The sequence below is a fragment of the Melanotaenia boesemani genome, chromosome 21 (assembly GCF_017639745.1).
Source record: "Melanotaenia boesemani isolate fMelBoe1 chromosome 21, fMelBoe1.pri, whole genome shotgun sequence".
Lineage (NCBI taxonomy): Eukaryota > Metazoa > Chordata > Actinopteri > Atheriniformes > Melanotaeniidae > Melanotaenia > Melanotaenia boesemani.
The window spans coordinates 15,651,829-15,678,064 of NC_055702.1; the positions used below are offsets into that span (position 1 = coordinate 15,651,829).

The following is a 26,236-nucleotide window of genomic DNA, read 5'->3' on the forward strand; positions in this document are numbered from 1 at the left end:
AAGATTTACTACCATTATTTAGCCTTACTACCCTTAGATTTACTTTGGAAAATTACTTCAAAATACATTAAAACAAGAGGTGGCACTTTAACAAGTTATTTATGATTAATTACAAAAAAAATAAACACATTAAAAAAATAAGTATTTAATTGCAGTTTGCAGTGCAAACAACACAAAAAATTTGCACACGATTTTCATGGTGCACATGTCAGAATTTGGCTAACACAGTGTTGCCAGCTTAGCGACTTAGGTGCTACATTTAGCGAGTTTTCAGAACCCTCTAGCAACTATATAAAAAAAGTGACTTGAAACAGATTTAGCAACTTTTTCTGGTGTTATTGGAGAATGTTGGAGTCTGACATGAAAGCACATATCGTTTATTCTTCTCAATGAGCTGTGGGTGCTGCCACATGATCCTCCCCTGAACAAAAGCACTCACAAGAGGCTTGGTTCTCATGCAGCAGCTCCCTGCTCCAGCAGCTCTGCTTCATGACCAGACCGAAAAGGGAATGTGCATTGCTGCCACTGGCTGATCCCGCACAATAAGTATAACTTGAACAACATGAGTATGCATGACAAAAATCACAATACATGCACTATGATTAAAAATTTTAGACCATGGAATACACAACATCAGTCTTACAATTCGAGTAATAACAACTGTGCTTTACAGCTCTGCAGAAGTATGTATTGCATGCAAAGGAGTAACTTATTGTGTAGCTCTGCTCTGCACAGTAAAGTGTGGTCACAGTCAAGAAGAAAAAAAAAAACCCAAAAAACAAACATAAATAAAACAGAAGTACATTTTGAAACAAGAGCTATTTTGAGCAGGTTCACCATTATCTGACATCAGGTTTGTGCATAGCTCTAAACACTTTATCTGTTACCACTTTGTTAGAGACAAATATTAATTTGAAAGAACTCATCTCAACCAAAATAATTTAGTCTTTATTTTACAATACAGGTTTAGATAATTTTTTATACAACAATTTCTGAAAAAGAAAAGAAAAAATATTGGGTTTTGGAAGAAGAAGTAAAGAACAATTTTATAAATAGGCTGCAAAAACTACTTTTCATATCATCTACAGTTGGATTCATATTTACTATAGGGATAAATATTAGATATTATAAGCAGTGGATAAAATAAGAAGACAGTCTTGTAGTTCTTTCATGCGGAAGATGAAATTTCCTCATTGGGCTCTGAAAGAGAAGAGGAAAACACGTACTAACTTCCTGTTAAGTAGAAAATTATTTTCTGTGAAAGAAAATGTAAAATCCTACCAGTACAAGGACTTTAGTGAAAATGTTTCTTTGTCAATATGCTACATGCACATGTTTTAATAAAGTTAGATGTAATGTTTACTGTGTCTGCAACACTGTGCAAAAATCTTGATCCACAACTAATTTCTTTATAAATTTAACACAAAAAGGTGAGAAAATTTGTGTTTGGTTTTTCTGTTCATCCCTTTAATAATGCAAACTGGTGTAGAAAGCCTAGTTAGTTTCTTTACAACAAAATGCAACCTGTAAGAATCATGTTTCTATGAAATGAACAACACAGCCAAACGTGTGAGTAGGGGTCCCCCAAAAATGTACAAAAGTCTTTGCATTATTCTCCTGTTGGTATTCATAAAGTGGGTTACACTCCCACACAGAATAATGGAAAGAACAACACATCATTTTTGGAGGTACTCTGTGAGGATCCTGGCTCTGTGGTCATCCTGACGGACGGAGTTGGGTCCCAGATTTATGAGATATAGGGATTAACACTGGCTCCAGAATCTCATTCTGATATGTCTGTCTATGAATAAGGTGCCAATTAAGTGCCAGTCATACATCTGTGACTGTCACACACATGGCAGCACATGCTTTTCTAAACATGACTCATTATCGTTTTGACACATTTTTGGGATCTTTACCCACATGTTTAGGTGTGTTGCTCATTCCACAGAAACACAATCCTTATAAATCACATTGTTTTAGAAAGGTCACTCTTTCCAACATTGTATAGTACAACATCATCTCGTGTATTAAAGGGGAGAAATAATCAACCATACGCACATTTCCTTACTTTTGTGTTAAGCTTATTTTGTTACCAAGGAGCCAGACTTTCTTGCTTTCTTTTAAAGTGGTTATAAGCAATAATTCTGTAGGCTTTCTTAAGGCTTTTCAGATTTTTCTTTGTACACTATCTGCCTTAACACTTATTTTCAGTCTAGTCCTATTTTATTTTCTCTTTTACTCAAGAAAGTTAGTTAGTTAAGCCACTTAAGCCACAACATTTCAGCATCTTACTCAAAGGAATGAACAACTAAGTAAATAATTACTTACAATTTTAAATAGTATCTGTAGGCTCATTGTTAGCAGCAGTCTGTTTTAAAAACACATATCACTTCACCACATTTGTTTCCATTTCTTTGGTTCCTACTTAGAAAATACCAACAACAACATGGTTTGACAGGGATAAAATATTACTTTTGCAACAACACGCTGATTTCTGTTGAGCTAATGGTCTCCATGAAAGGGTGGCTGTCAAGTAGCCATTCTTTAAGAAGGGAAACAGGAAGAAAAGGCTGAAGTATGCCAAAATATACAAGAACTGGACTGGAAATCAGTGCCAACAAGTCTTATGAAGTGATGAATCCTTCCTAGAACCCAGAGCTCAATATTACTGAAGTATTTTGGGATCATCTTGGCAGAGAACAAAAGAAAAGGAAGTCAACATCCAAAGATGAGCTTTGGAACGTCCTTCAAGAAGCCTGGAGAACAATTTTTGAAGGCAACAATTAAATTAGTGAAGGCCTCACCTGTCCATATTCGATAAACAGGAAGCTTGAGTGCAGGGTGTGTAATTTCTACACACACTCTCAATCGTGCTCTCTCATTTTCTCTGGTACCCCTCCTCAAGTTGATTCTGTTGATGTGCAGAGCACCCGGATTGTCCTCTTTTTCTTTGTCGCTGTCCTCGTCTGCCTCAGATATTGTTTCCTCATCCCTGTCGATGTTGTTATTCTCTCCATCCACTTTTTCATCTATGTATTGTATTCCTTCGGTGTCAGGGTCTGTGACTGCAGCTTTTGTTTCTGAAGAATAGCACCAGAAAAAAGTTCAAACTAGAACTTATTCTGTATTGCAAACAGGAATAAAATGATTCAGATCATATTTTAGACCTCCCTTAATTGTGATAAGGTTTGAACGTCCTGCAGACCATGGAGTGCTACTAAATGCACAATCGTGCAATTCATTCTCAGGTTTTGACTAATTTATGTACTTTTTAGTCTCTTTTGTGATTTGTCTCATCGTAATGTATTGTACATGTATTTTCTACGGATGGAACAAAATGAGAATGTTTAAATGTTCCGACTTTTAGTCTGTTAGCCATACTATACTTTTGTTCATACAACTCACGCAGTGCAAATAGAATAGCATGTTTTCTAAAACCAAAGAAGCACTTATTCTGGTCTTGCCATTGTAATAATCCTTCAATGTTCTAATCATCCTCATACTGTGTTTAATTAAAATTTTTCTATTAATGTTAAGTACTTATTGCAGGTCTGTTCTTCTGTTTCTTCGCTTGCTTGCTTGTCAGACTTGGCAGGCTTGTGGACCTCTCCAAGGCGCACACACTTTTCAGCTCTCTCTGCCCATCATCTCCAATCTCCTCCATCTCACAGGACACTAATGGAGAGAAGGTGGGTCCTCCTGCTGTCCAGAGTAATTTTACCTTTGGGTGACCTCCCTTCAACAAGAGAGAGAACACACCAACGCCTTCGCTGCTCCAACAGACTGAGATCAATGGAGGAATGGAGGGAGCAACTGAGGAAGAGCAAAGTCAAAGACAGCCTTAAGAAATTAAACAAAAAAAACAAACAAACAAAAAAAAGCAAGTTATTGACAGCAAATGCCCCCATAATGCTTCATACCAGTGTCCCCATTTTTCCAGTGTCTCTCTATTGGTTTGTTTAGAGAACAATGTTCCACTCTACAGGTAATCCCTCCTCTTGTGTCCTTTTTCTCCTGATGGGTTGCTCCTCTCTTCAGAGTGGCCACAGCCTTGAAGAGCTTGGGATGAATTTGAATGGGGCCCCACAACTCTCCCCCTTCTATCACCTCTTCCTCCCTGTCATCCTGTTCTCCATCTCTAAGTTTCAGCCAAGTGATTGATATGTTTGGAGGGTAGAAATCTGTGATTTCGCATCCCAAAGTGGAAGGCTGATCTGAGGAGTTGGTGGAACATACGATTTCAGCCACGCATGGCTTTTTGATGAAGCCTGTACAAAAAAGATGAATCATGATTTGATTTTTTAAAACAAAACTTTAAATACATTTGTTTCTTTTCAATTGTTAAATTCACACCTCTGGTCTCGCGGGTGATTGGCTGCTTAAGGGCAGTGTGGTGGACACTGACCCACACCTTTGTTGCTCCCTTTTCTAGCTCACTCCGGGGAAGTTTGCACTGACTGAATGCAGAAAAGAATCCCTCAGAATTTGGCCGAGGGGATGATGAAGCCTGGGATGCTACGGGACTGAGCTCACCGCCCTGGCAGAACCAGCGGAAGGTGATGACATCTGGATGGAAATTTGACGCTCGGACCGTCATGTTGATGACCTCTGAAGGGCAGAGGTTGCAGACACATGGGCTTCTTGAACAATGACTATTCGGAAATGTTGGAAAACAAGAAAAGAATGACTTCTTTGTGTTACCTGAGTCTTTTTGTGTCTCTTCTAGCTGTATTTCTGACACTTCTGGTGGAGCTGAGTGGCAAAACAGACAAAAGTTACTTGCAGAAACAATGAACAATAAAGTAAATAAATAAAAAGAAATAATAAATAAAAGGTCTTACAAAGAATAGTAAACTTATCTGACACTCTCTCCTCCACAATCTTGTCCTTGCCAGTGTAGGACACTTGACACTTAAACACAGCACCCTTGTGGATTGAAATCTGGGGGATGAAGGTGAGGGCGGAGATCAGCTGCTGACTTCCACTTTTTGAGGAGTGCAGCGGTCCCTGAGTGCGCAGCTTGTAGTACCCAATCTCACCTTTGGAGGGCAGGAGAGGACCTTTCTCTGATGCTAGGGAGGTGAGAGTTAGACCATAGGGTAGATGGATGGTGGTTAGGGGGTTGTAGAGGCAGTTAAAGTTAGATTTGGAAGTTCCTTTGAGTGTAATGTTGTAAATTGTTAGCAGAATACGAATGTAAAAGAGAAAACATGTTTATTTATGAGAGATTTGCAACATAAAGATTGTTACATGTATGTATGTGTATGTGTGTATGTATGTGTATATACAGCACACACACACACACACACACACACACACACACACACATGTGCAAGATTACTGTTTTGTCAAATGGGCAGGTGGACCAGACACAAAAACTGTGCAATGTGCACAACAAACGGTTACTAAATGTGCAAATCCAGTAGTTAAAAACAATGTTTAAGAAAGTGTTAGAGAGCCCATAACCTATTCAAACTGTTTTCCTGTCTGCCAGAGGTGATGGCAAAAAGTAGGAAAGCTTTCTTATATCTGTCTGAATGACACTGGAGCTGTCTCAGCTTATCTGAGACTGGTGAATGAAGACAAGTAAGCAGCCTTACCTGTGAGAGAGGTGTCAAAGATGGGAGTGTCATTGAGAAACCATGCGGTCTGGACTCGGTCCACCCGCCTCCCTTCAATGCTCACTGTCACTCTGCCCTTTTGACCTACAACAATGCGTGGGGGGAGGATCATCCCAGACACAATGAGAGACTTCTGTTTCTCTGTGAAGAAAGAAGTTAACAGCAGGGAGTGACATCTGTAAAGTGCTTTGAGATTACTTTGTTGTGAATTGGCATGATACAAATAAAGCTGAATTGAATATTTATGCATGCACGTGGCGCTCTGTGTTTACTGGTGGCATCTGTGGTAGGATGAATTTGACACAGTCCTGCAAAAGGAACCATGTATTTGATAGAAAACTATAATTTCCAATTTTTCATTGTGTATTTGTGGCTTGTTTCTGAGAAATTCTTTTCCCATTTTTTCCCACTTAGTTGACATTTAAAAAAAAATCTTTATGGTTCCTGGTGAGCCATTTAAAATAAATCTATTTGATAGACCCATAAAATATATATTTGAATGTTTTATGAGCCAGACAAATGTTGCTGGAAAGCAGCTAGTGACTCACCATCTCTTCTTCTCCAGGAAAAGCCAAAGCAAAGCAGGAAGACCAGCACTATAGAGATACACATGGTAGCCACAGACGCTTTGGCTGATTTATTTAACACTGGGGCCTCATCTAAGATGATACAGAGGGAGAACATTTAAGACCAATGAATGAAGAAGTATCAACAAAGCATTGAGAACAAGGAGAGCATGCTTCCACCAATTATGCAATCATCACTGCATCTAAACGAAGCATTTTCTGCACAATTGAGAAGTCAAACATGTTCTTCCATCAAAGATTTAGCCTGTCAAAATAGTAAGTTAAATTAAATTAAACTTGACCAAGATTTTTGGAAACTAATAAAAGACTACCTTGAGGATCCAGTTTGTCCAGGTCTACTGAGACTTTAACAGGATGTACAACCCCAGGTTGGTTTACTGCACACTCCACTTTTCCCTGCTGACTTCTTTGCTCGGGGCTCAAAGTAAAATAGCGTCTAGTCTTGTAGGTCTGGTCTGAGTTCTGCTCAATGACAGGAAGATCAGGGAGGGTTGTGCCATTTTGAGACCAGGACACAGAAACTTCTTCTGGGTAGAAACTCTCCACATCACAGTAAAGAGTAAGAGGAACGTAATTGGACTGAGGCTTCACTGCTGACAGTTTGACAGAGGGGAGATCTGAGGACAAAATAAAAGCTTTGGGTTTAGTCATCAGGCTTGTGACAAAGGAAACTTTAATACAAAGTTATGTGATGGGATGCTAAAATCACTCTACATTATACAAATATAAAAACTGGTGTGTCTTGTGTCACTCACAGGTGATATTGAGCTGAAAATCCAGCTCTTCATAGCTGCCACTGTGTAACACTTTGCAGCCAAAGATCACATTCTGGTCCTCTCGGGAAGGGTAGAAGGTGAGGTTCCCCACCGCTGTGTAATACCCATCTGGAGTCAGTTCTTCTTCTACTTGGTAGGGAGGCTGAATCACTTGCCCATCTCTGGTCCAGGAGAAAGAAACAGGAGGAGGATAGAAACCATTTGCACGACACTCAAGCTGGGCCTGCCTTTCTAACACCACCCACTGCTGAGGCACTGACAGAGAGGGGGGAGCTACAAAAGAAGAGACATTGTAAATAAGTTCAGCTTTGTGCTTTGTTTTAACTGTGAATAAAGTAACAAATAGTCAGAAAAGTCATACCAAGGATACTGAATGAAACATTACTGGAGTGCAGAACTGAGGAGTTGTAGCTGACTGTGCATTCATACACCCCCTGCAGACTGAGGCTGGCTTTGAGGACGGTGAGTGAAAAGTCACCATTGATGAAATCAGTGGTGTCCCAGCTGAAGCCTTCCTTTATTTCCGTTGTTGCATTTCCATATGAGGCAATATCGGAGCTGTTTCTTATCCAGTTGACTTTGACCAGAGACATGTCAAGCAAGTCCCCTTTTATGGTGACGTTGCAGGGGAGGGTTGCATTTGTATTTGGGCTGGTCTGAATTACACTCAGAGACACTGGGAGCAGAAAAAGAGTTCAGATGCAGACAAAACCAACAGCCTTCACTAAGCAGCAACCATTAATGTTCCTCATTGCATGATCAATTAGCTGAAAAATGTTCTATTTTATTTGGAGACATTTTCAAGAAGTGTCAGTCTGAAACATTGATTTAGTTTCCTCTTAAGAGAAAATAACACAATTTTACTTCCTCAAAAATATTACTGCACTAGGTCAGATATGGGTGAATTAAGTGGATCCTCCGTCTGTGCTTAATGCTTAAAAAATACACACATTTTCCAATGGTTTTCATTAGATTAATATAAGATGCACCTGCTCACAAATTTTGTTCAATATAGTAAAGACTATTGAGGGTGTCTGGAACAAGGCAAAACTGAAAATAAACAACTATCATAAATAATATTTATCTATTATGTTTATTTTAAATTGACACATGACATAACTCTGAATGAAGAGGGATTAAGAGTTCAGAGGGCAGGGGTTTGAGTTTTATTCTTTTCATCTCTAATGGTAAATAAGTAATTGCATTGAATCAGTGCAACTATAAGACATTTTATAGAGGTGTGACCTCGCAATCAGCTTAATTAGTAACTTGTACAATAAATACTTGCATGCAAATATAGCCCCCATGCAACAAGAAACTTTCCACAACGTGAAATGTTTGTTAAACCTCTTCTTAAGGGGGGAACATGAGTCATGGCAGGTCGACATGGAAAAGAATGCATGTCAAACAAATTAATTACTGTTTTGGCATGTCTATTTTTGACCTGACAAAAAAAATGTCTAAACTCATGACAAACATTACCATGACTGACGAAAGAAGTTATTTTCCACACTGTGCTTGAGATACCAACATATGCACTCAGTTCAGCTCAGACTATCTGATCATGGTTTGATTAGATTCAGTTCAGATGAAATAAAACCCCAAAAATTCCTTATGAAGAAATATTGTTTTTTTAACTCATTCAACACTGTTTATTCATTTCTTTATTTTTTTTTTAATCTTGTCATAATACAAATACAGAAAAGAAGGGAACACTACTTATAAAAAAATTAATAAAAGAGTACTGGTCATCATTGTTTGTGCATAGCAAGTGTTGTAAGTATGAACAATGTGGATCAAAATAAACGTCTCCATGTCTTATGTGTTGCTGGTTTTGAGTTTATATATATATATTTATATATTAACGTTTCATTTACACATTACGATCTATCTATCTATCTATCTATCTATCTATCTATCTATCTATCTATCTATCTATCTATCTATCTATCTATCTATCTATCTATCTATCTATCTATCTATCTATCTATCTATCTATCTATCTATCTATGATTACAGCTCTCTATTACAAAAATATCCATCTAATCCTGTATCAGCATTTTCCAGTTCTATTTGTTGACATACAGCATGACTCACAATAGCCTTATATGAGTATAAACAGAGCTACATGGATCAAAATAAATAGAAAAGTCATTATTGTCTCATTTTTCTTGATGTCACAGTGCTCTGATCTGTCTTGACATAAACTGTTATTTTTGAATGAATCAACACAAAGTAAAGGTCAGGTGCACGTAAACATGTATGAATATAACTATCATGTAGTCTGTCATTAAATACCTTCATACTGTAACCCACTGTAAGATCCACACAAATCAACAATTCCATTTGGCAGTGTTAGCTACCAACTGTCCCCTGTTTAATCCTTGAAAATTTCCAGCTCCAGCTGGTCAGCTCAAACCTGGTGATTACGTGAAGAAATATCAAAGCAGCCTTTGTAAGCAGCCTGTGAGTGTAATGACACAATACTCACCATGCTTTATGAGAGTCAGGAGCACAACATAGACGAGGACTTTACACTGCATGGCAAAGCTTGTCTTGAAACCAAGTTATTATCACCAAGTCCTTTTGCTGTCTTATATAGAGCTAGGAGGTGACAGTGGGCGGGTTTGTCCTACCGGTTGAGAAATAAGAAATATTGTTCCTGGACCCCACAGGAGTGAAAGGAGGCCTTGATATGTGTACGTTCTTCTAAATGAGCCTGAAGACTAACGGAGTAAGAAAAGGAGGGAGAAAAAGAAAGGAGATGTGAAGGCACACAGAAGTAGAGAAACTGGCCACTTAAAATTCAGATGGGCCTCTGGCCAAGGCTTTTGGGGGCTACTTTACATTGGTGCAGTGTTGTCATGAACAAACGGAGAGAGTAATCCCCACTGAGCTTATGTAGGCAAACACTCAGGCAAGACTACAACTCTTCTATGTGGGTGAAAGTTGGTGTGGTGCTACATTTAGGAGAGAAAAGGAGATTCTGTTTCTCCTCAATTACTTCTGTTTGCCCCGGCTATGATGAGTTCCTATGATTGTTAATGTTCAACCATGTGGAACAAGTGGTTTATGGATTTAGGAAAAGGTGATGTCTGTTTCATCCTCTGAATATTAATTAACTTCATTAGCTGCTTAAATGGTACAACATTGTACAATAATTGGCCTAAACACACACTAGCTGTGTTAACAGAAATCATAAATGGTATCTGTGTTACTCAGTTGACGTGTCATCTTAGTTTTACTCTTTTGTTCCCTGCATGCTTTACTTTGCTTAAAACGAAAGCCATGCTTCAAAGATTTAAAAAGGTGATTCATGTGTTCGTTTATCTTTGTCTCTGGTGCTTGTGCTCAAATATTCTGATTCAATGATTTATTTTCTCTTCTTTCTTTGTCTGAGACTGATTGCTTCCATCAGGTTGAAAGACATGCGAATAGAGGAGGGACATTTTGGTTTTGTGGTACCAGCTGGTAGAAGAAATAAAAATCCTATGCCATTGTTCAAATGTCACTGTGTTTTAATTCAATATGTACAAGTAAGACATAAGCTAAATCTTCTGTGGGTAAAAAAAAAAGTCCAATAGAGGTGTTTTTCTCTAACTGGAGGTAGAAGGTGTATGACCAGCATCCACATACAAATGGCTGTCCAAGTAGCCAAGGATGCAGGATCCAATGAGTCCTGCAGAGATTCGCCACTTGAGGAGTTACTTTCCTTTCTGCATCACAAGGTATGATAGCTGATGTGACCTAGATGAAAATATGTGACCAGACAGACAGGAATGTCAGAAGTTTTTTAGTATGTTCAGTAAATACAGTAGAGTAATATGCACTGTATGTACATATAATATACTGTACATCTATGTAATGTTAGTATATTGTTAACAATTGTGCACTGCTCTACCAAGAGTTAATACTTACTTTAAGTTTGTTGTCTATAATTGACTGAAGTGTATGCTTTTTTGCATAATGCTGTAAGATGCAAACATTGTATGAAGTGAAAATGTGAAAAAAATGTATTCTGTGTCATGTATTTAGTTACACTACTAACAACAGAAACATGTAACTGCACATCAGAGTAACATCTCTTATTGCACTGATCAAATTGCAAATGCTTTTGGACATGTAGCATTTGCTTTCATACAGTTCTCTGCTATTTCATGGCATTATCATTTGCTTTGGTCCAGAATTGTCAATCCTCATTTCATTGCTTGAGTCATTACATACAAACAAGTTAAACTCAAAATCTCTCAGGCAGATTTAAACACTTCTTTATAATATTTTCCTGGAATGTCTCCTAAATGGAACAGTTTCTCTCAGCTGACCCTCAGCTTTCACTAAACCCAACAGAGGATTTTTCTCTGCCTGGAGGTGGAAAGTGTGCGACCAGCATCCACATGCTCAAATGGCTCTGCCAGCAGCCATTGATGCAGGATTAAATGAGTTTAAAGCAGAGTCCTGCAGGGGGTGGATCCACCACTCCAGGAGAAGTTTCCTCGCTGCATCGCAATGGATAATACCCAATGTAATGTTGTTGAAAATATGTGGCCAGACAGGAATGTCTTGATATGTACTGTTGCGGTCATATAATTTTTAGTTGTGCACAACTCTGCCTTGGATAGAGTTGATGCTTTAAATTTGTTATATATATGTAACTGAAGTGTATGCTTTTTCATAATGCTGTCAACAAATTACTGTAAGAAGACAAAGAGTGTATGAGGTGAAAATGTGAAAAAAAAAAACGTATTATGTGTTATGTATTTAGTTACTCTACTAACAACAGTAATTTGTAACTTTTACCATAATTTTCAAATGACAGTACATCTAGTGTGTACTGCTGTCTTGGGCATTTTCACGTAATGTCTCAGAGGTCTGACTTTTTTGTATTTACAAACACTTATAAATTAGACTGTCATTATGAAAACATGACTAAGCCATTTGCGTACTTTGTTTGTACTCAGTAGTGACAGGATGTTTCATTTTGATGACTGACAGTTTCATTACACAAATACTTGCTTTTGAGGAATGAACGATCTATCTTTTAGCAAGTAATGTGCTTTTGCAGGTTATCCACAAAGTTGTTTATCCACTAATCGTTGCTGCTGTGCACATGTTAATTCTGATGTGAGAAATTAACCAAAGCGACTGAGAAAATATGTAATTTATGATGTGTTGCTATTTAGGTTGTGAAATAGCTTTTTAAAAAGATGTCCACAACTAGGATTTTAGTTATAGTAAACAAAGGTTCCCCAAATACAGACTGCCATCTACCTACAAGGAAACTACTAAATCAGCGACCAACCCAAATACCCTGTTTTGTCAGAAGTTACACTTTTAAAGCTCCAATAGAAGTTTTATTTAAATTTAAAAGTTTTTCTTTTACACCAAAATATGGAAATAGTAATATTTATTTGCCCATTAAGTGTCTAACTGATGAATTCCCTTTGGGGATCAATACTTCTGATTGTGATGAAGCTAAAAGTCTCTTCTAACAAAACTTAAACAAATCTTTTATCACAGAGTTTGTTCTAACAGTTCAAAGGTTTAGTTCACTCCAATACTAAACACTTTGAAGGCTAATCACACCAAACTACTAAATAACAGCAATGAATCAAAAGTTAGTTCCATCTAAATATGTTTTCTATTAACTTTATTATATAAAAATGCATATTTCTATATACATTCATATATAGCATATGCTCCAGTTTGGAGCTGGTAGCTCTCAGTCTTCCAAAGTTTACTTTAATTTCTTTATTTTTTTTTTGTATGTTTTTGTTGTGTTTTGTCAATTACAGATGAATACTTCCTGGGTAGAGGACTTTTTTTTAGAAGAGGAGCTTCTCTAATTAATAATGGAGCAAGCCTGGAGGATGCATCCTGTTTAGTAGAGATTAAGTGTTTTTTTTGGTTGATGTACTGGGTCAAAGAGGAAGGCTTTAAAATGGGGATGCAGGTCCTTTCTGCTGTCAGTTATGGGAAATGTGACATCATGGGACATAAACAGGAAATATTGGTGAAGACAGAGAGTAAATTGCAGTGCACTGATCAAACCAGTTAAAATACATGTATAGGAAATGTCTGGTCTTAGAAGCCTTTGAAGGATGTTCAGAGTTCAGAGCACAAGCCCTTTGTTCTGTTTAACTATATCTCCAATCAGCTTCACCCATATACATAATCAGAACAACAAAGGGCTGGGTCCTATCTGCCTTTTAGTTTATTATTAAAAAGCAAACAAACATGATGTCATGCCGGGAAGTCAGACGTTAAATAAAAGCTGAATGCTAAAAGCGAAACTTACAGATGTATCCAAGGAAACCAGAACTCAGTTTTTTATATGCGGGCTTATTTGACTGGAATGGAGACAAACAGGTTTGAAAAGGTGTTCACTACATTGTACATTGTACATTGTACGTTACTAACTGTACACGTGACTAAAAATAACACAGAATAAATAGATCTATCAGACAGAGTAGCTGAGCTCATTCAAGGTAGAAAGTTGGTGAGTATGAACAGTATGGCAGCAAGGATATGGATACTCTTAATGTGTACAGTCCTCACTGGGCAAGGTGAGTTTCATACACTTTATTATATTACCAGACGGCAGGATAGCTCAGTTGGCAGAGCATCATCTCCCATGCAGGAGACTAGAGTTTGATTCCCCAAGGGGATGAACATTAACACCTTCCAGTTGAGCCCTTAGGCAAGACCCTTAATGCTAATGCCTAACCACTGTAAGATGCTTTGCTGTAAGTGTTTGCTAAATGACTGTAATGTATTGTACCAGTCAAAAGTTTGGACACACACACCCACTAGATCTTATGAGAAAGTGTGTCCAACTGTTGACTGGTACCATGTGTGTGTGTATATGACACCATAGTTTATAATTTTGTACTCAAATTCCATGTCTGTATATATATATATATATTTATTATAAACGACTAAATCATTGATAAGTTCGTGATCAAGCAGTTGCTCAGAAACTATTTAAGTCAGCAGGTTAAATAGATTTGTGTTTGTTTGGTTTTGAGATTTTGATACTTTCATGACTGATTTTAAGACATGGAGGATTCCTGGATTGACTTACATAAGAAAAGATAAAAGCGATTAATATGACAAAGATCCTAAAACCTTTATATTATTTAATACTTGTTTTATCTATACTGTCAAATATACAGTAGTACTAAACCAATGCACTGTTTCATAGTGATGTTTAGTACTATGAAATATTAAAAAATAAAATATGAACAAAATAAGTCAACAGCTCATTGTGATATTCTGACAGAGGAGGCCGATGGAATCATGGTGCCACCCTGTGGTTGTAGTTTCGCTTTCATTTTTAAGATATCAGTAACTTTTGCATTTCTTATTCTTATAGGGGCAAAGGCTCAGGGTAAGTGTGGTCACATTTTATAATCCAAAGACCTGAGGATGAAATACCTAAATGCAGCACCACCCTGAATCTGGTGACATACATTTGTGCTCTCTTTGTCAGACTGTGGAGTGGCCCCTCTGAACACAAGAATAGTGGGTGGTGAGAATGCTACGGCTGGCTCGTGGCCTTGGCAGGTCAGCATACACCTCAATGTGCTTGGGAGTCACATCTGTGGAGGGACCCTCATCAGTGACCAGTGGGTGCTCACAGCAGCCCATTGCATTGTACAGTAAGACATACTTATCAGCTGTTATTTGATTGCTTGTGTTTACATTTTCTCACACACAGAAATATATTCATAAAGGCTTAATACTAGGCTTCCTCAGTCAAAAAAATAGAGACCAGAAGCTGAGAACTGTTTTTGTTGGGGCAATTATGAAGTGAAAACAGACTTTAGTAATGGAATGAAGTTACAGTCAGACTTAATCTTAAAAAGGAAAAAACAAAACAAAACAAAACAAAACAAAACAAAACAAAACAAAACAAAAAAGCCCCAGATTATTAATACCCCTTAATACCGAATAGGAACCTCACACTATGGCAAGGTGCAAGTTGTGCAATCATGTTAAGCTGACAAAAACCATATATAAACACTTATTCTCTGTTGTCATATTTTTCTTTGTTCATATAATCTTTGGAAGAAATTCAAAGTGGCAACTACATCTTATAGTTGTTTCAATTTTAACTAAATAAAAATTAAAAGACCGTCATATCATGTAAGCCAGTATTTTATCCACAACATACGTAACATAAAAACTATCTGAACTGGGCAAATGTGATTCTTGCTACAGGTCTCAAATTAGTTGGCATGGGGTACATTTACCATGGTGCAGCCTCTCCTCTTCTTTTCAGAACAGTTTGAATACATCTGGGTATCAAAGTTATGAGTCCCTGGAGTTGTGTTGGAATTCGTTCCAATTCTTGCGTGATACAGGTTTCCAGCTGCTGAAGAGCTTGTGGTCATCTTTGAAGTATTTGTTTTAATGTTTGTCATGATTTGAGGAGGAAGTGAACCCAAATGCAGGACGAACAGGCAGGACCAAAAGGTTTTAATTAAGAAACACTTTCAAGGCCGAAACAGAGGAGACATGACGGGGAAACATGATAGATGATCTGACAAAGGAAAACTAAAACCAAGGAGTATAAATACACTGATAAGGAAAAGGTGAAGTGAATTTGCAAGTTGAGCTGACAAACAGGAAGCAAAAAAGAGTACAGCACACAAAGGGAATGAACAACAAAATAAAACAGGAAATCAGACAAGACAACAAACCCACTGAGCTGTAAAACTAAACCAAAAACACACCAGTCATGACAATGATGCACCAAATATCCTCTATATGTACAAGATCTGGACTGCAGGCAGGCCAGCTTAGGACCCATGTCCTGTTGAAATACACAAGACCTTCCATGTAATTAATGTCATCTGGACAGGAGCATATGTTGCTCTAAAACCTTTATATACTTTTCAGCATTTAAAGTTCCTTCAAAAACATGCAAGCTGCCCATATTGTATGCATTTATGTACCACCATACCGTAATCAGTGATGTTTACGGTGATGAGATCCCAACTCACCAACGTGGGACAACGACTACATAAGTGTAGGACAATCTGAGACTCCAGTGTATCAAGATAAAGTCTAAAATAAGCTTAAAAATCTGCCCTTTAGCTCTAACATTACTATTAAAATGTAACAAGTATATCAGATATTTTATTTATATTAAACTTTCTGAAATTCTCTGACAAAGCAAACGGCAAACGCTTTCATACTATTTCACATTTCCTCTCAAGTTACTACACCTTAACTATGTACAAACAGAATAAGCAGTCAAGGTTTTCTATTGTTCTTACAACTGTTCTTTAATGTGCTTTAAAAGGGTTTTGCTTACAAGTATTTCCAACAACACAACCCCAGCACAACTGCAAACACCACAACTGTTAATCTGTTGGTGTATGGTAGCAGCTGACTCATTGCTGTCCTCATTAAAATCAAGGATCAGGCTTTTCAAACCCAACTTAGGTGTCCAATATCTCAGAGATAGTGGAAAGAGTTTAGTTGTGCCATGATGACATCTGATGCATCTGAAGCCAACAAATAGCATGTGGGCCTTTTTATCACTTGGAAAATCTTGACCCACTGGTGGTTTTAATTCTTCCAAACAGATCTCTACAGAGGCAGGTGCAAGCACATCTGCCTTTGTACGACCACATTACATTTTCTTTGCCATCTCAAAGTCTGGAAACATGAACTGATGTTATCTTATTTCCACAGTCTTCTGACTTGTATGACTCGGAGTGTTGCACAGTGTTAGTTGCACACTAGTTATTTCAGCAGCTGTCATCTTTTGGGTTTTAGCAGGAACCTGTCCATTGACTTGGATGCCTTCTTTTGAGCAACATGTTGCTTTATCACAGTGTTTCTGTGCCGTTCTACATCGTATTGACATGGAAAAAATTACGCTGACAAACATCACAAAATACTCTTTTAGAGTCACTGTGGACAGGTTTAACCCATGAGTACATGCTTTCTCAGTCTTTGTTGTAACAGCATTTCCTTATTATCGTTGTGGTCATCTCCCTGTCCTGCTCACTCTGTTGCTTTTTTTTATGTGTGTTTGTTTGTGGTTGGTGGGCGTGCCCTGGACCTGCATTGAAGTCCCGCCTCCTAGTTTGATTGACATTCATGTCAATCAAATCAGTTGGACAGACTGTTGTTGATATGACAGGCCACACAATCAGTTTATAAATAAATGCCAGATTTTAAGACAAAATGGGAGACTACAAATAACAATGTGGGGCATTGTCTCAATTTGCAGGATGTGTGAAAAGTAACATAAAATGTGGGACTATTCCGCACAAAATGGGACATCTGGCCACCCTAGAGATCATGGATTTTGAATTGAACACTAATAACACACAGGACTACCAATAAAAATGTCAAATTCAGACTTGTCTGACCACAGAACCCTTCCCCACTTTGCAACAGTACATTTCATATGAGTCTTGGCCCACAGGGCAAAGTGGAGCTTCTGGACCAAGCTCAAATATGGCCTCCATTTTGCATGATAGAGCTTTAGTTGGCATCTGCAGGTAGCACCGTCGATTGTGTAAACCAGTAGTGGATCCTGGACGTATTCCTGGGCTCATTTAGTAATGTCAGTGACACAATCGATGAGTAATACAGTTTTGTCTGTGGGCCCTAAAACCTTGGGCATAATAAAGGTATTTGGCCTTGCCCCTTATACACAGCAACATCTCCAGTTTCTCTGAATCCTTTGATGTTGTTATTTGCCCATCTTTACTTCTGGAGGCTCTGCATTTCTAGGACATCCCTAATGTTACAGACCTGATATTAATTAACTTAATTACTTGCTGAATGTTCTTCCAGCTGAGTCTCGGAACTTTCTTGCTTTTTCAGCCATTTGTTACTCATGTGATAACAATTTTGAGACATGTAGAAAGCGTTATATTTGACATGAGCTCATTTTGTGGATAAAATCATTAAATTTAGACATTTGTTATGTTACGTATTGTAATGGGGATATGTGTCGTGTGAAAAGAGAAGTTAGCTCAGTAGGCTTAATAAAACAACCACGAGGTTGACAAACTAACAGCTATACTGGTAATGGAGATTCCACAGTGTCTTACCTTACATAAATAAAACAGCGCAAATGAAGTTGAAAAGAAAAAGAAAGAGAAGAGCTAAGCTCCCAAAGTGTCCATCTGCAGTCCATGGTCGAATCCCAAATGGAACACTTGAGCACTCCTGCACTCACGGGCGCGCTCCCGCGAGGGGCTCGAGGGTTCAGTGGTATTCCAATTGGAATTGTGTGAGTGATCAAGGGATGATGGCGGACATTTTTGAGCCCTTTCTGCCCCCTTTCCATAAGTCAGCATCGATGCCAACTTTCGCTAAGGAATTACCCATAAATCACTGCGATGTCACGTGAAACACGGAGTTTACCGAGAGAAGCCGACGTGTGAAACATGTTCTTCAGTATTGTGGCGCTGGGTCGTTATATTTTTCGCCGTTTAATTTCCCCACGGCGGCGTTTACAGGAGCTTCCTGACCTCTACTATATATACTATATATATATATTGTGTATATATATATATATATATATATATGTGTGTGTATATATATATATATGTGTGTATATATATATATATATGTGTGTATATATATATATATATGTGTGTATGGCGTCTCTCTCCTTGCAGTGCAGGTCTCAAAGTGCTGTCCCAATCCTATTTAAAGCATTTCGAGCCCTTGTGGCCTGTCACCCTCGACTCCTCACGCAGGTGATGTCATTTAGTCATCAGGGGCTCAGGGCGAGTGCTCAAGTTTTCGGTTTGGGATTGGGGGCATGTGTGTAAAATGGTCTGTTCTCTCGAAACATCTGAATGATGTCATCATTAGTAGACGACCAAAGGTACCCTTAAAGGGCCATTCCAACTGTTACAGTATGTTCTTAGAGCAGATAACTGCAAATTTCAGGAGAATCATTTTTGTCTGAAAACAAGCACCAGAAATGACATACATACTCTTTGGGGATTGCGCTTTTGAAAAAATTCAAGAAGTGGCCTTTGACATTTTTTGACTACAGTTTTTATTTTTTTATTATTTTGACTTTCTGGCCAATAACATTGAACATCTGGCCACACCAAATGTGGTCACTGTGACCAAGGAAGAAGATGATGTCAGCAACCGCACTATCAGTCTGGCTGGGGTGGCACCATGTGATAAAGAAGGTAACGTGTGGATCTTTGTGCATGCAAGGAATGCAAAAGAAGCAGGCAGCAAAATTATCATGGTGAAAGCTAGTGACACAGACGTTGTCATTGCAGTCGGTATTATGCAGGAACTTTGGAGCTAAGCCTGCAGTAATTTTGGGTTGCCTTTGTCCAAGGACAGAATCTGAAGCGGGTTTCTGTACATGACTTGTGTTGCACTCTTGCAGAAAAGAGCAAAGGGGTTTGATCTTCTTCCATGCCTTCACTGGCTGCAATGTTGTTTCAGCATTCCGTGGCAAAGGGAAGAGGTCTGCTTGGCAAACCTGGGATGTTTGTGATGAGACTTCCAGTGTCTTGAGACTCAGCCAGTACCCACCTCTAGTGGATAATGAAGACCAGGAGACCTCGGAGAGGTTTGTGGTAATGATATATAACAGACCCAGCACAGGTAAAGGTGTCGATGATGCGAGGTGGGACATGTTTACTTGGAAGCAAAGGCCATACAAAGCCATTCCTCTAACCTGAGCAGCGTATTGCCTACCAGATGGGATGCATTTGGAGTCTAACAGTACCTCAACCAGAAATGCAAACTCCTGCCAAATGGGGCTGGACCAAGAAAAGAGATATGTTACAGATGATTTGGACAGAGCCATTGCAGATAGTTGCCAGCAACTGACCAAGTGTGGTTGCAAGTCAGAATGCTTTGGTCTGACCTGCACGGCACTATGCAGCTGCAGATGCAAGGTGTAGAGGCATTGTAGTATACTTATCCATGTAGCAAGATAATAAGAGACAAACAAGTATAGGCCTACTGCTTACATATCCGTCCAATTATGGGTGGTTGTAGCTCAGGAGGAAGTGCAGTCATCTGCCAGTCTGAAAGTTGGTGCTTTTGTCTGACTACCTTGGGCAAGACACTGAACCTCACGTTGCCTCCTGATGTGTCTATCGGGGTATCAAAGTATGTGATAGAGGAAAGCACTTAGTATATAACAATCAAAGGGCAGAAGCAAACTTAAATTTTTAGGTGGCTAATAGGTTTTATCAAAACAGCAAGGAGTACATATGCCAATTTTGGTGCTTGTTTCTGGAAAGTAATGATTGTTACAGTTATCTGCTCCACTATCTGTTATTTAGTTTTCATTTTGTTTAAATTTAAAGAATGTCCCACCTTATCTGGAATTCAGGTTGTACTCGCAGACAGAAGTTTAAAAAACCAAATAATGACTGGGAGCATTTCCCTGTTGCTGAAATGCCCGCCCACTCTCAAAAACCAACTGAAAGCAAGTGCAGACAGGTTATTTAGAGTCTGACCACAGTGAAGAAGGAACACACAGTGTGTTTGCTGTAACTCTTCCTCAAGAACCATGTGTCATAGTTTGCAAAGGTGTGTGACTGAAACTAAAACTAACAAAAGTCCAACATATTAATATGGCTTAGCACAGTTCAGGAATGTGGAGTTTATTTTTTTCCTTTATCTTCTTTTTCCTATCTAAAATAACATTTTTAGTCATTTCCCTCATTAGGCAATCACATAAAAGAAAAAAAAAAAAAGCAGAAGTATGACACAATGTGAAAATCTGTAGGTGGAAAGCAGACTGGTGACTCATTGCTCACAACATATCTAGTTGTCTTCAAATTACCATTTCAGTTGTTTACTGCCGAGTGTCCTAATGTGACATTAACAAAAAAAAAAAAAAAAAAAAGAAAAAAATGAACATGTGGCCATGCGTTACTGATGCACCAACAACTTGCCCATTATCTGCACAGCCCATAATTTTCATTTCTAGACTGTGCTACTTCAGCACATGTATTAAGTGTTTCTCTCTGAAGCGTCTGATTGTAATAATTCTGATGTAATCTATAATAAATCTGTTGTAATAAATCACAAAAGATTGCAGGATATCATTAAAAAGGACTATCTGAATGTAATGATTTGGACTTTTGGGGAAGAATATCACAGTGGAGCTACTGTTACATGCTGCACCTGCTGTATATTAAACCACATTAATTTAGTTGTTTTGTAGTTAAACTATTTAGCTAGGCTAAATCTGTAAGCTTGGTTACAATTCCATAATTCATCTTGAAATTAAAATAGGATTAAATAATATAGTAATTGCTCATAAATATGCACTTAACTAAAACGTGGCCATAGTTTTCTCATTCCCACGCGTTAGCAATCTGTTAGCCACAGCTTACTAATGCATGACCATGGGATAACATCTTGTGGCCATGCAATTTTTTTTGGTCTCAAAAGATCAAAACTTAAGTTTTTTGGAACTGTTCATCACCACTCTGAAATATGCTTTACATAAACAACAATTCTGCTTTTTAAGTTGCACAATCCAGCAACAGGCAGCTCATTTATTCTCTCAACAATAATTTTACATCTGACTTCTGAACAGGACTCAGCTCAACGTTGCATTACTGACGGCTTAGTAAGACCCACAAGCATTGTTCAGAACTCACAGAGCGGACTGAGCTGTCTTTACCACATCACATAATTAGCCAGTTAGAATTTTAGTCTTCTTAAAAATGTAAGCTCTTTGAAAAACAGCAGCTTATTGTTTTTTTTACATCTCAGGTTATCATTATTTTTGCTTCTTTCTGTGATGCTGGTGTGTTCACCTATGTGGCAATGCAGATCTATGAGATTATCAATTTAATCACAAGCCTTTGTAAGACAGAGAGGAAGGAGAAGTGGTCTGCGGTGCTTGTCTGTCACGCTAGAAGACCCAGTTTCACACCATTCCTGCTCATTTCCAGTCTCCAGTTTTTTCTATTTAACCCTCACTCAAGGTTAGAATTACTAGTATAGGTTTAAAGAAAATATGTTTAGGACAGGAAAAACATACAACGTCGGGGTTTGGAGTCACAATTCTAGTCATTTCCTGAGAGAAGACACACATATAATCATCCACTAGACTTAATGCTAGAGAAAAGAAACAATAGATGCAAAGAAAATCGATCCATTCGCACATCGAAGAGCTCTCGCCAAAGATTTTATAAGCCATCATATGAGCACCAGGCCCTCCATCAGGCTGACAAAGAATGTTACAAAACATTGAAAAAAATATTTTTCAAGAGTTATTTGATGTAGAGCAGGGGTGGCCATTGTTGGTCCTCAAGAGCCACAATCCTGCAGGTTTTACATGCATCCCTGCACCAGCACACCTGACTCAAACTGATTGGATCCAACTGCCTATAAGGATCAGCACATTGACTCATTAGTTTCAGTCAGGCGTGTTGGTGCAGGGATGCATGTAAAACCTGCAGGATTGTGGCTCTTGAGGACTGACGTTGGCCACCCCTGATGTAGAGATTGATCAGTTTTCTTCCTTGCCATTCCAATTAAGTTACAACCTCGGCATGTTTCTGCTTCGCAGTTTTAAACCATGAATTTTTAAACCATGGCTGATAGTATATGAAGAAAAATAAACCTGTTACTCATTTTCTGTGAAACTGGTGTCTGGGTAAAAAATGCCAAATGCCATTCTGAACACCCCCCTCCTAAGGTGATCTAAGGTGAACATCAGTATGGACATAAAACTTTAGGACACAGATCTGTGTACATCTGTAACTGCTTTTATAGTTTCCCTACATAAGCACTGACTGCAACTGTAAATTTTTAGAAATTTTCAGAACAAACATTGAATTGAACTCACTTTGAAATGCTTTGTGTTTGCTCTACATCACAAGCCATGGTCTATTTTGATTAATGTGGAGTACAGCTTTTTTTTTTTTACATCACTTTATATGAACGATATGACACGTTTGTACTTTGTACTACTAGGAAATAGAATCACAACAATGTAAAAGTTAGAACTTGAAAAGAGAACAGAAAATCTGGTAACAGAATATTGAAAGATATATCTAAATATTTATGGATTTTCAGGAAAGCAGGTGAAGGTGGAGTTACTGGTAACAACTGAGACAGGTGTGAAAAGCTGCACACTGGTTTATAGGCCTCGTTTCCAGGAACAGGTGATGGGCCGGGACAAGAAGGTTAAGGTGTGGATAAACTGTAATCTTGTTACGTTCCCTCAGCCAACCTTACCTTTCAGTCGAATAGCAATAGATGCCTCAGCTAAGTAATAGCATGACGCTATCACAGTGCAGCACCTCTCTTAAAGTATAACCAAACACAATTCAGAAACAAAGGAGAAGAATAGTGGTCATCCAACAGTATGTGTTTTTGTTTCTTGATGGTGGCTTATAGTGCCATTTTAAATGGAGATTTAATATTAATAAAAAAAAATCTGTTGCTCTAAACAAGGAGCCATTCCTGCTTTGTTTTTATGCTATGGTTTTATGGGAAGTGATTTTTTTTTTTTAGCTAATCAGTGGATTGCAGTGTGTCAAGCGCCACCCCTTTGGGTCAGATCTGTTAGACTGGTACCCAAACAGAAGGGCCCCCAAAAGTAGGATGGGTGGGTTCCAATATTCGGACACCGTTCCCAGTTTTTGTGCCTGGTAATGCAAAAAAAAAAAAGCGTCCCACACTGGTTGATGGAAACGGGGCTATAGTGTCAGAGAATAGTTGAGAGACACAGGAAACTTCAAGCCTGGTGGTTGGGAGAAATAATGCAAGGAAACAATTGGAATGAAAAAATTAAGGAGTGCATTTCCAACTTCTAAATCATGGTAATTCTTAATTAACTGATTAAGTTCATATTGTTTTAATCTCAGAAAATCACCAAGTGCATGGACCCTCTACTTGGGACGACAGACTCAGGCCGGCCCTAATCCTAATGAGGTTTCAAGCAGCGTTTCCCTGGTCATCGTCCATCCTGACTACAACAACACACTGTACAACAATGACATTGCTATGATGAAGCTCAGCAGCCCTGTCACTTTCAACAACTACATCAGACAAATCTGCCTAGCTAGTAGCTCTAGCCAGTTCTTTACTTCCACTTCATGCTGGGCCACCGGTTGGGGAAAACTCAATATAAATGGTAAGGATCTCTACAGATTGCACTGATTAGTGGAACTGGAAAAGAATAGACTGATATAATCTCTCCTCCTCAGATACCTTGCCAGCGTCTCAGGCACTGCAACAAGTTCAGATTCCTGTTGTTGGAAACAGGCAGTGCAAGTGCAACTACATCAAAGTCAAAGAAGCAACCATCACTGACAACATGATTTGTGCAGGCCAAGAGAGCAAAGGAGCTTGTCAGGTGAAAGCATCAACACTGCTGTAATGTCTAAGGTTGCAGAGCAGCATTTTTTTTTCTTTTTACTTAGCACACCAAAAACATCAAGATTGTGGATAACTGGAAATTAAAATGTGCACACCAGTTCTGACATATGGAGTATCTGAATCCAAACATTTTGTTGTTGTGATTATGCTACTGGTAAATCTATTACAGTGTTATTCCAAATATAATGCAAGCTGTTAATCCTTTTTATTGACATTTTAGGGGGACTCTGGTGGACCTTTGCAATGCAAGCAAGGCTCATCGTGGATCCAGGCTGGCATAACAAGTTTTGGAGTACCCTGTGCTACGGCTGGTTTTCCTGAAGTCTATGCTCGAGTTTCTCAGTTTCAGGCTTGGATCACAGCACAAATTGCAGCAGCACAAGTTAGCTTTGTGAGATTCAATTCTACGGGCACTAACCAAGACAGCAGCTTTGTGTGTCCCAACTCTGGACATTCCTTCAAGCCTTCATCTCAGTTTGCATTTGTTATCTTAGTGACAGTGTTGCTGCATCACATTTTAGCTCAATAGAACAACTTGATCACTGGCATATTCTGTTGCAATTAATTCAGTCAACAAATTATTTACATGTTTTTTAATGAATGCTTAAATATTCTATATAATTGCAATACACTGAGATTATGATGTTTGTGGTTGGATTTATTTAATAAAAATGTAACTTCCACAGGTTTTATGTAGAAGATAGAATTGAAAGACCTCAGGTAGTTTCCCATTAAAATAAGAAAAAAAATATAATAGTCATTTTTTCCAAAGAAATCATTATGGTGTCATTATTCAGTTTAATTTCTTCTAATCAGAGTGTGATCTATATTTAAACCATGTTATAGAAACAGAACTCTATTTTAACACATGTGGTTACCAAACCCCCACACATCAGTTTTGCATCTGTTAAACCTGCTCCCTTGATTAAGTTCTTCTGACTGAACCGAATGCTTGTCGGGAAGGACTAGTGCTTCACTATAGGGGGTTGCATAAGGACCTCCAGCATGCCAGACCAGCATGACAGTAATCAGTGATTTTAAACATTTACAGTGATGCTCCAGAGAAGACAGAAACTTGTGGTTTGTCAAAAGATAGTATTTCCCCTTCACACTCCTCTGATCAAACAGTCAAGTTTAAGTCAAATTAAAAAAGTATTAGTTTTTAACATATTAATTTAGGTCAATAATACGTATTAAAAAGTGGAATTAAGGTTGACAAGTATTGCAATTCATAAAACAAGTTAACAGTAATGCTTTTACATAATAACCAGATCCTTTACCAGACTGATAGCTTTAGCCAAGACTTTCCCATCAACAGGGATGCAATGCTGCCGTGCTGTACATAACTGCTGTTGGGCAGAAACCTTTTATTTCTATATTTCAACTTTTTTTCATGAACTGATACCCTACTTCATCATACGAAAATGTCACACAAGAAAACAGCTGATCTGTAAGTTCAACATAAAGCAACACATTGTGAGGTTGTTGTTTGGTTATTTTCATCAATAATTTCAAAATGAAAAGGAATGCTGTGAATCGGTTCCCATCGTTCATTGAAAAGAGTCGTTCACAAGAATCGATTCGTTCATGAACGTCACATCTCTAGGTGGCGAGCCAGTCGCCATGTTGTTTGCATCCTCGTTGTAAACAACTGTTCATCTCTTTGCCTGCGTTATAATCTCTGATAAAATGGGAGTCTCGTGTTATGTGAAAGACTGCCACACCAAGTCACACGATAAAAAAGGTAAAAAGGTTTAGATTTAGATTTTTTTTTGGCTTTCCACTTGAAAACGAGGCTGTGGACAGCAGGTTGAGGATGTAACTTAGATAACCTGGGTCGTGGGTGAGACGGAATCACTTTCAACACCATATTTCTCTTCAT

General features: G+C 38.3%; 2 protein-coding genes across 3 annotated transcripts; one reads left to right on the forward strand and one right to left on the reverse strand.

Annotated features, from left to right (window-relative positions):
• Positions 1-927: 927 nt before the first annotated feature.
• On the reverse strand, positions 928-9,689 carry si:ch211-180a12.2. 2 transcript variants are annotated; one of them, XM_041974545.1, is made up of 13 exons: positions 9,479-9,689; positions 7,349-7,663; positions 6,967-7,260; positions 6,523-6,828; positions 6,173-6,283; positions 5,604-5,765; positions 4,845-5,075; positions 4,705-4,755; positions 4,357-4,611; positions 3,924-4,271; positions 3,544-3,816; positions 2,808-3,083; positions 928-1,200 (listed from the first exon to the last, which is right to left on the reverse strand). In XM_041974545.1, the coding sequence occupies exons 1-13, from the start codon at positions 9,528-9,530 to the stop codon at positions 1,169-1,171; spliced, it is 2,706 nt and encodes a 901-aa protein (XP_041830479.1). In that variant the 5' UTR covers positions 9,531-9,689; the 3' UTR covers positions 928-1,168. The 2 variants fall into 2 exon arrangements, with proteins under 2 accessions (XP_041830479.1, XP_041830478.1); XM_041974544.1 differs by having other exon boundaries at positions 4,845-5,159.
• Positions 9,690-13,448: 3,759 nt separating this feature from the next.
• Positions 13,449-25,564, forward strand: zgc:123217 (uncharacterized protein LOC641414 homolog). The gene is made up of 6 exons (XM_041974570.1): positions 13,449-13,550; positions 14,360-14,374; positions 14,477-14,645; positions 23,841-24,109; positions 24,183-24,331; positions 24,575-25,564. The coding sequence occupies exons 1-6, from the start codon at positions 13,490-13,492 to the stop codon at positions 24,881-24,883; spliced, it is 972 nt and encodes a 323-aa protein (XP_041830504.1). The 5' UTR covers positions 13,449-13,489; the 3' UTR covers positions 24,884-25,564.
• Positions 25,565-26,236: the final 672 nt, after the last annotated feature.